Source organism: Camelus ferus, chromosome 7, assembly GCF_009834535.1.
Source record: "Camelus ferus isolate YT-003-E chromosome 7, BCGSAC_Cfer_1.0, whole genome shotgun sequence".
Taxonomy (NCBI): domain Eukaryota; kingdom Metazoa; phylum Chordata; class Mammalia; order Artiodactyla; family Camelidae; genus Camelus; species Camelus ferus.
In genome coordinates this window covers 11,806,908-11,821,890 of record NC_045702.1, presented here as the reverse complement: position 1 = coordinate 11,821,890, position 14,983 = coordinate 11,806,908, and the positions used below count along the sequence as shown (strand labels likewise).

General features: G+C 37.1%; 1 protein-coding gene across 2 annotated transcripts in view; it reads right to left on the bottom strand.

Annotated features, from left to right (window-relative positions):
- Positions 1–14,983, bottom strand: part of EXOC4 (exocyst complex component 4) — a 698,176-nt gene that overhangs the window by 587,182 nt on the left and 96,011 nt on the right. For both annotated transcript variants that reach the window (XM_032483367.1, XM_032483368.1), the window contains exon 7: positions 14,145–14,319. In XM_032483367.1, coding sequence (XP_032339258.1) covers positions 14,145–14,319 — 175 coding nt within the window. The remainder of the gene's footprint in view (positions 1–14,144; positions 14,320–14,983) is intronic.

The following is a 14,983-nucleotide window of genomic DNA, read 5'->3' as shown; positions in this document are numbered from 1 at the left end:
CCTACTGACCCTGCTAGTGCAGTCTCCCAAACAGAGGGGAGTAATTCTATCAAATCGGGGGAGGGGATGCTGCCAGGTCAACCTCAGGGCCATGAATCTCCACTTTAGCCTGTGTCAATCAGCAGAGCATCTAAAATATGCCTGGGTGTGAGAAAACAAGAGCTGGTATTTCTTTCAGATCACAGCAGGTGAACAGACCATCAACCAGGACCCAGAATCAGAGAAGAAAGAAAGAAAAAAAGGCTGCAGGGATATTCCGTCTATTTCCCGGCTGATACACATTTGATTCTGTCAGCATCAAATGCCCAATGGAATTCAACCCCATTTTCCTTGGGGACTATTCTATGGCCCAATAGTTCTCACTGCAGAAACACTCCCTGACACTCAGTTTACAGTCTGCATCTCTTTCTTTCTGCTGTGCTCATCTACACTACTGTGGAAAGGTAAGTAATTCTTTTACTTCTTATTTGAATTTTTAAAAATTACTGTGAAGTCTCACCCCTCACTGTTCCCAAGTTTAATGTCTGTATTTGAAGTTTCAATCAAAAGCAACTAAATTATCCATTATGAGTTTGTATTCCTTTCCCCAGTACAGCAGGCACTGCCATACTTGCTGATCCCTTGATAAAAACACAATTGACAACAAGTACCTAATTTTACTCTGGAGCCCCTTTTTGATGATCTGCTATCCGTGAAAATGCTTGAGGAACCCGTCAAAAGGGCTCTGTATCACACCAACGCCAACTGGTGAGGAGTCACAACTCCCTTCTGAGTGACTAATATTACAGTGACGCTATTTCTTCAGTGTCATCCTGTCTCCGAAAAGGTTAACATCCCTTTGCTTCCGTGCCTGTGACTAAACATGCCAGTTCTCCAAAAAGCACGGAAACTTGCCTCATCCCAAGTCCTTCGTCACTGCAGATGCTCTGCTGGGGACGCTCACCCATCTGTCTATCATTCTGGTGTACACGTGCCCCACACTCAAGGCAGGATCCCAGATGCTGCCTCACCGGAACTGGGGAGACAGGGTTGCTCAGCCCCAACTCCATGAAAAGATGCCGTTTTGTGCAGCCCAGCCGAAAATAGTGCTGGCCTTTTTCATTGCCATATCACGCTGCTAACACTTATCTAATGTGCTGTCGTTTATCACCCCCGGGAGACTGGCTATTTCGTGCTGAGCTTTCGTCATTTGCTGTAGTTCACTTGGCGGCAGCCCTCATTTTCCTTAGATGGAATCCTATCCAAGGAGGTGAATTCTGTTGTCACTGTTCACTTTCTACTTTAAAAATCCTTCAAAACTTTGAGGGAGCTAATCCAAAAAGGTTCATGCCACTCACTAGTGTGACACAACTCTTTAGTAACGCCACCACAGATTTCTGGGAAGATCAAAACTACAAAAAAAAAAAAAAATTGCACCTTTGAATGTTACAAAGTTTGCTATATAATCTTATTAAGGATAGAAAAATTAAAATGAGTTTGAAAAAAATTCCCCTGTGATGGGCCCAGGTTTTTTTAATGCCTGATCATTATTAGAAGCATAGACTTGACAGCAAAAATACATTTTATCCATCCTTCCACAACTAGGCAAAAGTACACAGAAAATCTAAGTGGACAGATGTGATGCTGTTAAAGAGTCTAGGAGAGATCTCTGAGTAACACATTTTCTTAAGACCCTTTAAATTAGGAAGGACTTTTTTGACTATATGTGATTTTTGTGGCTTTCCATTAACCATCTTCCCTGGAGTTCTGACGGTTTTAAGAGAAGGAACAGGAGAAGATATCAGGAAACTCTGGGAGCCCACCCTCCCTTAGCAGGTCTCAGTCATGCTGTAGCCAACGCGGGGATAATGAGGGAAATAAGTATCACATCACCTCAACTCCAAGGTCCTTTCCTTATGGCTGGCCGATCTGCTTTTTGTCCTGCTTGCTCTGCTTTTTTTCACTTCCTCCCAGGCTCACTTCCAGACCTGTTAAAACAGGCTTTTATTTCCTCTCCAAGATGTCTGTCCACATCACCTAAGGAATCAGCAGCTCCTGGGAGCCACCACCTAACTTGAACAGCCTTTGAGTGTTGCTCAAAACTTTGCTGCCGTATGACCCACACACAATGAGAAAATGCGGAAGCAAAGAAAGGCAAAATGAGGCATCACTGTAAGAAATTCCAGTCTCTGGGGACTATATAATATGCTGCTTGTGGCAACAACGGAGAGCTGATGGAGTGAATGAACTAGAAAAGCAGTACTTGCTTCACTTTTACACACATGCGTGCCTGAGCTGGCCCATTTCTACAACTTCAGCTAAAACCCCCAGGCAGATAGATGATCCCTAAATTTCTACCTCCCACCCTAACCTCTCCCCTAGCCCTCAGTGCTCAATCTCTAAGTGCCTATAACACAACTCTACAGGGATATTCTGCCAATACTTCGTATTTAACAGGCACAAAGCACAGTCTTTCTGTATTTCCCAATTCCCAACCACACAGGCTCAAAACCTCACCCTGACTTATGGCTCTCCATTTCTTAGAGTCAAAGTTAAAAAGGTTTTGAAACATCATTCTTCTTTCAAAACCTCTCTAATCTCTGTCCTCTTTCCTTTCATTGACACCGCCCTAGTCTAGCCCTTGCTTCCTGTATTGATTGAATTTGCCTTCTAGTTGGTATTTCTCCAGCCACTACCTTCTCCGCCAATTCATCCTGCACACTGCTGCCAGATAAGTCATCCTAAGAACATTACTTTCACCATTTTACACTTCCATCAAAAAAGCGTAACATCTACCATCATCTACGAAGTCATCGTGCCCACCAAAAATCAACTTAAACCTGATGAAGCCCCTTGACCCAAGTTATGGGACAATAATAAATAGCAAATGACACCATGGGTAAGCAATTAACAAAAGTCAGAATGTGGGAAATTCTACAAGACAAATGATCTGGTTTCTTCAATAAATAAATTTCAAGAAGTAAAAGTGAGATGGAGGGGAATTTATATATAAAAAGAGTTTCAAGAAACTTACCAGTCACACTGCAGTATTTAAACTATTTGAATCCTGATTCAAACTATAAAAAATATACAATTATGACATTTGAAACTGGAAATATGAACTAATTACTTGACATTTGATAAGAAAATTATTTTTAGGTATAATTATGTTTTGTTAAAAGGAGTCCTTATCTTTTAGAGATTCATATTGGAATACAGATGAAATATAATCTTTAGGATTTTTTTCAGAACAATAAAAGAGAAAGGGAAATGGGCACGGGTAGAAATGAAACAATATTACTATAAATTGGTAGCTCCTGAAACTGGTGAAATTGGATGATGGGTACATGGGGGTTCATTATACAGTTCTATATATTTCTGAACATGTTTGAAATTTTCTATAATAAAAACAAGAAACCATAATGGCAGCCTACGGTCAAAAGGGGCAAATCCAAACTGCCCAATCTCCTAGTCAGAAATCTTCCTGTCACCCAAAATTATTCAACCTTATTTTTTGTAACACTTTCGAAACAACCAACAAACCAGAAAACGTCCATTCTCTCCAGCTCTCCATAATCTACTTGTATTATGTATTCAACCCTAACCATAATAAGATGTGCCAAAGCTCTCCTTGTCCATGAACTCAACTTCTTTAACCCATTCTAACCTCTTCCTTCTATGTCTTTTCTGACATTTTTCCAGGGGACCATAAACAGCTATTACTGATGGTTATGTTTTTGTCTTACCTCTCTGCAAGGTTAAATAATTTCTTAAATTCCTTTTACATAAACATCTTTCTAAAAAAGAAATACCTTTTCCTTTTAGTTAAAAACAACAAATTTCCATTAATATAAATTTAGAAAACTCATACAAGTAATAAATAGGAGTAAGGAGAGAACAAAGAAAACATCTTTTCTTAATAACAGACAATTATTAAAACTCTGATATAATTTTTTCCAGTCCAAAAAATTCTTGAACGTAATAATGTTATTTTCCAGTGTTCTCAACAATTCAAGTCAGAAATAGGAATTATCTACGTTTCTGCCTTTGGGCTGCTACTCTAAAGTTGACCAAAACCTCTCAAAGGAGAAAGCAGTTACAGCACAGTCATTTCGTTTTCCTTTTTCCTTTAAAGTGTGTGTATATTAAAGCATTTTCCCATCTTTACAGAGTTTCAACTTGCTATCATCATTTGCTACATGTCAGAGAACACACACTCTCTCCTAAACATGCCACAGTGATGTATCTTTCCAAATTATACTCTTTTTGTAAATTTCTCCCACCCCTTAAGACTACCTTCTAATGGTCTTGGTTTTAATATAACCAAGCCTATAATACTTGCTAATCCTAGCTCTTAACCAGACTGTGCATTAGAATCAGTTGGGAATCCTACTGATGGCTCTCCAGATGTGGGATCCACAGGTAATTCCAATGGGAGGAAGGGAGGAAGGCTTACTGACCACTAATAGCTGTAACTACCAAAATATTCAGAACATTTGATGATCTAACTTGAAGCCACTGCAAAAACAAATGAAATCATCTGAATTTTCTTAACTCTAAAGGCTTAAACCCATTTCAGTGCATTTAATATTTCTGACATTTTAGAACTGGGGAAAGCCAAATCTATTCAATGACTGCTATTCCTTGAAACTTGAAATCTTCAATTTTCACAATTTGAAAACATGCATACATATATAGGTGTAAATAAACTTCTTTACATACAAACACTTAGTAAAATGCCTAGCGAGACATATTCCTCAACACAAAGTCTCTATTTTAAAAATATGTGAACATTTTAGCTAAATGAATCAACTCAAAGTATCATAGATTCTCAAGTTAAATATCAAGGTGTCAAACTACAAGCCAAAGGAGGCTTGTAAATCACTGACTTAAAAAATTTTTAAAGAAAGCTTGGGCAAACCAACCTCTACATTTGACTCTTTGGTGTTATGAACATGATTTAAAACTTTTATCTCCGTTTCTCCACTCTAAAATGGGGACAATACAACAAATGTAAAAACAGAAATCACTAGCTTCCACCTTTGCCTTTTTGAATGCTCCCTAGTAGAAGCCAGCACTCATGTAAGAAGTTCAACTACCCTGAGACTGCCATGCTATGAGGGCCTATGGAAAGAAACCATGCAGAGAAGCCTTCTTGGACCTTCTAACCCAACCCAGTCTTTAGCTAAAGCAGTCAAGGGAATGATCTCAGTTAATGCCTTGGAAAGTAGAAGCATCACCCAGCTGTGCCTGAACTGAATTCCTTACTCATGAAACTGAGAACAAATCAAACAGTTGTCTTAAGCCACAAAGTTGCTGATTAATTTGGTATGCAGCAAGAGACAAGCAAACCAAAAGAATTACCACTATACTCAAGAAATTAGGCATACCCTCAGATTACTTCTACAGAAGTAACAGGTTTAAGAAAATGAAATTTTTTAAGAAACTATTATCAATTCAGGTAAATACCATTATTTTTGCTCTAAAATAGTCTCAAGTAGGCAAGAATAGTATCAATGAAGCAATGCCAGTTGCTTTAATTTCACTCAAATCATATGATGATACTCTCTACATCACATTATTTCACCTACCAATAATCACCGCCACTTATTATGACCTCCTGGTTCCTAGCAATCCCTTGCTTTGGGCCAGGTGCACCAAACCTTGAGAAGCATACAGCTTCCAGAAGGACATTTAAATCACTAGTAGCTATATGAATCTGACTTGGCTTTCAATGGTCCACCCTCCAAAATCTCAGATAAAAGGAGACAAAGAGCAAAGCTTGGAGGTGGTGGGTTGGAAGGAAGCCCTGTCATTTCTACTCTTGGGACCTCTAGACCAAGATCTAATCAGGACTAAGCAGACCCTTCCCTGGTAACTACAAATTTAAGGAGAGCCAACTTTCCACCAGATTCATCTATGCCGGGGTGTAAGCCACCAAGCTACCATTTTCTAAAGTTTGGCCCAATGTATTACGATGCCCGTGACATTCAGTGCAAGATTCACTGGGCCTGAGACATCCTAGCACTAACTTGTGCTGCTGCCACACGTGCACTGGGAGACAGAGAGATCTCCTGGATGGCCCATCACTTCCTGCTTCAAGTAGTGAAGGTAAAACAAGACAGAGGAGTCCTGGTGCTACAGAAGCTGACTCCACTGTAGAGGAAGATTTGTATTTTAACTTCCACATGTTAATTCTGTTCATTGGGCAGAATACTACCATTGACAAGACAGAACAAAAATTTTAGAAGCAAGCACCTTTCTGGAGACCCAACGGCCCGGCTAATGACATGCCTTCAATATGCTATTCAGGATAGAGGCTATCGAAAAGTTTTAAAGGCTGAGAAATGAAGAAAACTACTTCTGCAAGAATCATCTCACAAATTATCTGGGCTAGAATACTGAAGAAAAGCTAGTTTTACTTTAAGGACTGGAATCCCCAGCTCACTGAAACATCAAATGAAACAAAACCTAAGAATAACCTAGTTTCAGACCTGGATTCAAAATAGAAATTGCATCTATCTCCTTGAAAAACCCCTCCTGGTCATGGATCAGTACCAATAAAAGATTTGTGGATTTTCTTACCTGACAGTACACTTCAAATTCTCTCAGCGTGAGGTTAATTTTATCACTATTTAGACATTTAAGTGGCAGTTAACAAAAGTAAAATGATTTTACATTCTGTCTCTGTTAATCTCCAGAAAAAGAAAGCAGGGCACTAAGAAGGGAAGTCACTTGTTGTGAGTGTCACTGCCAGTGGTAAACAGTGTAATATCAACCCACTGCCTCCATCTGTAGATCACTACTCAGCACACTAAGGGGTTACACACTTAAGCCAACAATGGCTAAACAGGCAGGTCTGATTTGAAAAAAGATATGAAGAAAATGAGATTTTTTTCAGAATCGTGACACCTGAAAGATGAGTTTGTTCCAAGTGATAGTCTTATTTCCTCTGTTATGTTCTATCCCACAAGAAATGGAAGATTTTGTGTGTGGAGCCTATCTCTGTCTTATACACTTGAAAATGTGCAGCCAACAGCATGACAGGCATGTCACCAAGTAGATGACATTCTGGGAGGCGCTGCAGCTGCTCTCAAGGGCCAAAACATGTATTTCTATTATCACAGTTTCAAAAAGAGTGTAAAACAGGAAAAGAGAGTGCAACGGTGTGTGGTCACAGGGCTGACACCAGGAGAAAACTGACACCCTGTTACTATGATAGCAACAGCCTTGTCTCCTTACACGGCTCTCTAGACACAAACACGCTGAGACAAATAAGCCTTCAGACTACAGGATGGATTCTGCCTGCCAAGGACAGAGGAGAAAGGCTGCTCAAGTCTCTACATGATCAAAAATTACTTTCTTTTCCAAGATTTAATCAACAAAAGAGCACTGCGTTTTTTCAGCAAGAAACATTTCCCATTCAAAGTAACACCGAAATTTGAACCCTAAACACTTGTAACTCCATTTATCCCATGACCCAATCACCTTCATCCATGCGGCTAGGTGCTTTACTGTAAGCGTCTACTGTTCTCCAATTATTTCTGTTCTCCAAGAATGATTTTAACTGAAAGAGCATTCCATCAATGGTCTTTTCTTTTTTTTTGTATATGAAAATTAAATTGGCCCTAAGCATAAAACTCTACACACCAACTTAAACCAAAAATCTTCTTTTCTAAACCCTCCATGTTGGCAGATAATTCTCCTGTGTTACTTCTCATGCCAGATGGCTAACATGAAGGAAAAACATACAGGCTCCTCTCATTTCACCAGAGTGAGCTCTCTAACCATTTTGTGCTCACCTTTATTCCCAAATACCCAGCACATGGCTGGCCCCAGTAACTTAACACTAAATCATCACTAAAATATGTCATATTGGAAACCAGCCTGAAAAGTTGACTATATGGTTTTGCAGATTTTTCAAAAGACTCCCAAAAGTTTTACAAATCCTTCTCTCTTCTTTGTATTCCTTTACCATGCCCCATGAACGCTTGTCTTGTTTATTCCACTATTCAACAAGACCTCAAGCAATATAATCCACAGACTCTCCATTAGTCTACAAAACAGTTTCTCTGTCTTAGTCTCCAGCCTCTACCCTCAATCCTTTTCTATGCAACCACATTAACCCTCCTTCATCTCATTACACCCTGATCAGAATCCACAATGGTTCCATATCTCCTAAAACAAAGGTCCTCACACTTCAGCATGCATATGAATCACTTAACACTGACCCTAACTCTAGGGCTTATTAAAATACAGATTGTATAGCCCTATCCCTAGAGTTCCTGATGCAATAAGTATGAAGTAGGAATAAAAATTTGCATTTTTAATATGTTTTCAGGTAACACTGAAACTGCTGGTCCAGGAAACATACTTTGAAAACCCCTGGCCCAAAGCAACAGTTCCCAATTACAGTATCTCACAATCACACTAGGAGCTAAAAAAGCAAATAAAACCCCCACAGAATCCAGTCCTTATCCACAGCGATTCTATTCAGAAAGTCAAGGATAGGACCAGGAAATCAAGCCAGAGGTAAATCTAACGCATACCCAGCTTCAGAAGCTATTAGCCTGAAGATAAATCACAACCACTGTAGATGACACTAAAGGGCTTCTGTAAGCTGAACCCAAATCCACCTATCCAAACTTATCTCTAGTCCACAAAATAAACCCTCGGTTACAGCTAAACCATTCTTTTCCTTACTGATCCCTGAATATCTTTGTCCATTCATTGCTTTTGTGCCACATCAAAACCTTACTTGCCATTCCAGCTGTCTGCTGTGCCAGTCCCCTCTCCTCCACCTCTGTGAATCCTCCAAGGATCAGCTCATCATCAACCTGGAACATCTTTCTTGGTCCATTCAACATGTTTCAAGATGGTTATACCAAGTACCGTTCGTACATTTAGCAACATTAGTCCGTGTGTGTCTGTGTCACTGCATATCCAGTTTACTGATGGCTGTATAACCTAATATTACTCTATAAGAAATCTAACTGGAAAGAATTTGAGGGAACTAGAAAATACAGGAAAACTAGAAAGAATTTTTAAATTGTGTGACAATTTTTCTTGTATAACAACAATTTAAAATATTGAAGTAAACTTTTATTTTAAAATGTTTTATTTTTGAAATCTGCGGATGAATAAAGATGAGTAGAATAGTTAAAAAACAACCAAGCACAGATTAATTCAAGTCATGATTAAGGTCATTCTTTCAAAACATGTCTAAGAAAACAGAAGAGGGCAGAAAAGTAGATAGGTAAGAAGGGGAGAAAAAGAAAGGAAAAAGGCAAAGAACACTGTCATATCTTGACCTCAAATCAATTAAACACAATACATGAAATAAAATGTTATTTCTACATTAGACCCCTTACCTTGCATTATTAGACCATTTTTAGTTTCATATCCTTTATCTGTCAAATAGCTTATGCTAACAGTATACGTACACATTAACATAAAAAAGCAGCAGTGTTGCCAAGGGTATGATTTGGAGACTACAAGCTACTCAGATGTAACACACAAAGGATGCCTTTTTAGTGTCTTAAATACATCTTGGGGGTGAAGGGAGTGGGGAATGGTGATTGTTAATTGATACAAACAAGGTTTCTTTTTAGGGTAATGAAAATGTTACAAAATCATAACATGGTGATGGTTGCACACCTCCATAAATATATTAAGAAACACTGAAATCTATACTTTAAAATGGGTAAATCTTATGGTATGTCCATTAAATCTCAATAAAGCTCTTTAAATAAACAAATGAATAACTCATTTCTTAATATGAAGATACGGTCCCCAATCACTCTTTTGAAACCACATGTGTGAAAGGTATAATTCATTTAATAAGCCAGAAACTTATTTTTAATCATTTTTGCATTTCAAGTTAATATCTGATGGAACTTAAAGTTGCTTAGTTTATTTAAAATATTTTTAATATGAGATAATGGGTTTTGTTTTCCAAAATGTAGGAATTATGTACATTTGACAAATCCTAAGTAAGGCATAATATCTTACTTTGTTAATAACCATAATTAATTCTTTATAACAGTATTATAAATAGGATCCTAGTAGATTCAAAATTGTTTTAAATTTAGAACATTAGTCTAAGTCAAATATCAGGTATCAAAAACTTACTCAAGTATTTTATAACCTTGTGACAGTAGGATTACACAGCTTACTTTCTAAGGCTTAATACGACATTTAAAACCTGAATACATTAAGACACAAATAATTCCATTTGATAATATTATATAGTGTCTGATATGTTTGCTTAAAACGTTTTATTAGTATGCCATGGTGTATCTCTTTCCATTCATATACTTTTAATCTATCTATATCTTTATAAAGTATATTTCTTAAACCCAAAATGAGGAATTTGAATTAAAAGATGGGGATATATTCTTCAAAATGTCACTGTTCTAATAAAAGGTCAAGAAAGGCTATGGAAATGTTCAAGCTTAAAGGAAACTAAAGAGACATGAAAAGTAAATGCAGTAGTGAATGCCAGACTGGTTTTCTACTGGAGGGACAAAAACAACTGCTCTGAAAAACATAATTGGGTCAACTGATAAAACTAGAATACAGACAGTAGATCAGGTAACAGGGAAAACAAACACAAGTACATATGTACTTAGAGAAAATAACTGATAAAGTGACAAAATGCTAACAATAGCTGAATTTGAATAACAAGGTATAAGGATGCCCTTTGTACTATTCTTAACATTTTTCTAAAGAGTTTTAAATTATTTTAAAAATTAAAAAGTAATAAAATAACAAGCTACCTCTTGTAAACAGCACTGTTCAGTCATTTTTTAAACCAATCTGACAAACTGTCTTGTAATTAAAGTATCTAGTCAATTTAAATTTAATGAAACTATTTATATAGTTGGTTTAAATCAAACATCTTCCCATTTGTTTTCTATTCATCCTTTGTTCTTTATCTTTTCTTTTTTTGTTTGTTTCTAACATTTTTTATTGATTTATAATCATTTTACAGTGTTGTATCAAATTCCAGTGTTCAGCACAATTTTTCAGTCATACATGGACATATACACACTCATTGTCACATTTTTTTCTCTGTGAGCTACCATAACATTTTGTGTCTATTTCCCTGTGCTATACAATATAATCTTGTTTACTGTTCTTTATCTTTTCTTTCTTCTTTGTTCTTTGTTCTTCCTCTCCTGCTTTCTTTTGGATTAAGCAAGTGTTTATTCAGTACCAATTTTATTGCCTCTACTGGCTTTTTAGCTATACATCTATTTCACAATTTGATGTTTGCTCTAGGGATTAAAATATGCATCCTTAACTTACCACAATTTATTTTATCTCTTCATGTATAATGTAAGCAGTAGAGTTGCATTTACCCTACTCTCAACTTTTGTGCAATTATTGTCATACATTTTACTTCTAAATATATTATAAAACCCATATACATCATTATTGGTTTTGCTTTAAACAAAAACTAAGAAATGAGAAAACAACATTTTTACCCACATATTTACCACTTCTGACCTTCTTAAAGATTTTCCTGTAGATGAGTTACCATCTGGTACCATTTTCCCTTAGCTTGAAAAACCTTCTACAACATTTCTTTAAGTGCAAGTCCAGTGGCAATAAATTCTTTCAGCTTTAAAGTTAATGTGAAAATGTCTCTATTTCACCTTCATTTCAAATGATTTTTTTCAGTGAATGTAGAATTCTAGATTGACAATTTTTGTATTTTCCAGCACTTTCAAGATGACATCCATTGATTTCTGGCTTTCATTGTTTCTGATGAGAAGTTAGAGAAAATTTTTCTTCCTGGTTCTCTGTAGTCAATGGGTCTTTTTTCCTCTGGCTATCTTTAAGATTTTTTTCCTTTGGTTTTCAGCAACCTGATGACAATGTGTCTAGGTATGGTTTTCTCTGTGTTAATCTTCCTTGGGATTTGTTGAGCTTCTTGGATCTGTGGGTTTACATTTTTCAACAAACTTTGAAATTTTTGGTCTTTGTTTCTCCAATAATTGCCCTGATCTCTCTCTCCCCTGTCCTTCTGTACTGGTAACAACACAAATGTTGGACAGCATGATACTGTCCTACAGGATGTTATGGATTTGTTCATTTTTCTTCTCACTCTCTTCTCCCTGTGCTTCAGATTGGTTTTGGCAGATTTTTCTTCAAGTTTTCTGATCCTCTACAGCATACAGTCTGCTGCTAAATCCATCTGGCAAATTTTTCATTTCAGATATTAATGTTTATCAACTTTTTTAAATCCCGGATATGAGTCACATTTTTCTGTTTTCACAAGTATAATAATTGTATGCTGGACATTGGGGGTGTTTTGTTATTGAGGATTTGAATTATACTGCCTTAATTCAGCATGAGTTTCACTCTGGCAGGCAGTTAATTTACAGGTGGATCAGGCTGATACTGCAGAAACTTGGTTTGGGGTTTTGTTAAGCAAGATTTACAGTATCCCTTACTCTATGGCTAGCACAGCCCAACTCCTAAAACATAACCTTTCTGAGGTCACATTTGAAAGCACACAGTGTTCGGCAAGTTCTCCCCACTCTGGCTGGTCTGAATGCCAGTATTTCCAAGCATTTAGAAACTTCTGCAATTTCCGTCCAGCTCACAGATCCACAGCAGCTCTTTTCTGCCATGCCTTGGGGTATGTAAAGCTTCATATTTGACCAAAGGCTTCATGGCACTCTTTTCAGATTTCTGGGGCTCCTTCTCTGTGCAATTCCCTCTTTTCGAGTATCCTAATCCACAAATTCTAGCTGCCTCCACATCCCTGAACTCTGATCTCTGCTTTCTCAGCTTAGAGAGTGCAGGGCTCTGTTTAGGCTTCACTTCCCTATGCCATACTTTAGAAAGTGTCCCCAAAGAAGAAGCTGGGATGAATGTGAACCTGACCTCATGTATTCTCTTCTCTCCACAGACTGTGCTGACTGCCTGAATCCATCCAGTTTTCAAGTTGCTTACAGTAGGAGGTAACTTCATCATGGCTGGAACCAGAAGTCTCTAATTCTAACTATTTTTGAAATATCTTTAAAAATCTATTATCTTATTTTATCCTTAAAATAAATATAACCTGAGAAGCACACGTTTCCATGACAGATTAGCAAACCAAGATGTAGAATGTTGAATAACCAATTCCCAAGCAATAAAGATATTTTATTCAACACATAAATATTCATCAAGTACCTACTATGGGCATACAGTAATTGACACAAGCAGTGAAACTCAGGGAATATAGTTGTATTTGTATTATACTGAACCATCAATAAAGCACACAGACTGAACCAAAAAAATATTGTCTAATGAATGAATTACCAGGAGTCAATCATTCAATTCACCAAGAGCATGCCTATACTCCCAAAAATGACTACAATTTACATTCATGATTTATGTTTTCCTGCAAAGACTATTTGCCATGCAAGCAATTTCATTTCCACAGTTATATTCTTCAATTCCCTGTATATACTTAATTTTTTTCGTATTAGTAGGTGCTGTCTAACCAAGTCTTCTTCTATTTAGCTATGTCAAATTTGCTTCAGCTAAATATTAATCATATTTCTAATTTTCATCTGGTCTAATCAAATATATTTTCCTGACACATGGAGAGAAAACATAATAGAATTTCTAAATACCACGTCTGCAGCATTATACCAGACAGCAATATCACTCCTCTGATCTTCAACAAATCAATCAGAGTGATACATTTATACCTGATAGGTTTATTTTCAACTCTTAAAATAAGCTCTTGACCTGTCTTTTACCCCCACTATATGCAAGAGTCAATTGTAGGAAAATGGTCATAAAATTAAACTATGTATGTTTATAAACTAGTGTTTAAGAACATTCTAATGTTGATTACTGAAATATTTGACTAATTCCAATGAAGTAGTACATTACAACAGAAAGCCAGATACTATACATCCCTCATGGCTACATATTGATAATCTCCTAATTTTAAAACCTGGCTGAAAAAAAAAAAAAAAAAGCTCGTTTAAAAGGTCTTTTAAAGGTGACAGAAGTCTGCAGCATCAGCAAGGATCACCTTTAAACAGAAACACAACATTCTCACTGTTTATGATTACGGGAATATTTTCGGTGGCTGATTTTTATTTTCTCACCTGTTATTCTGAATCAAGATGGCACCCTTCATAAAAGGACCTTACCTGTAGAACATCTTGGATCTTCACCCACACATCTGCCATGTCATACAATTTGACATCTTCCTGCTGCGTCAGTGGAGTCACAACAGCATCTTGCAGGTATCCCAGGACCACAGAGTGTGCAGTGGCTACAGCATTAAACTTGTCAAACAGCAACTCCAGCAGTTCTAGCAGTAATCTAGTGAAAATAAATAAATAAAGGATATTTACATACAAGCACACATACACCAAAATGACACTGGCCTCTAAGAAAAATATCAAACTAAAGGGAACTGGCACATGTAACATGTAAACAGCACATTAAATTTCAACAGATTTGGATTTCAAACAGTTTTCTGATCTAAGCAACTTCTAAAAACTTATCTAAGCCTGTTTCCTCTATGATATAATGCAGATGGTATATGAATTTAAACACAGTTGCAAAGTCCCTAAACCAGGAGCAGCTCAACAAACATTTGTTTTCTAACACATTTCCGTGATCGCTATACTGTATTTACACAGGCAGTTTCTCCTAAGAATTCAGGCAATTTTTCAGGCAACAGTTCAAATGTTACACAGAATACGCTATTTGCTAGCAATAAACTGGACACTTTGGTAAGGATGCTAATCCCTTTAGTCATGGAAAGCTGCGCTTGCTACCATTCAAATGTATGGCCTAACTTGCCTGAAAAAAATACACACCTGCCAAGCAATCTGACTTTCACCACAGGGAGCAGCTTAGACATCCACATTATCTCATTTCTCATAGTGAGAGATGCTGGACACATATTATTACATCAATTTTATATACTCAAGGACACAAAATAAGGTTGTGAGGCGGCTGAGCCTAGAACACAAGTTGA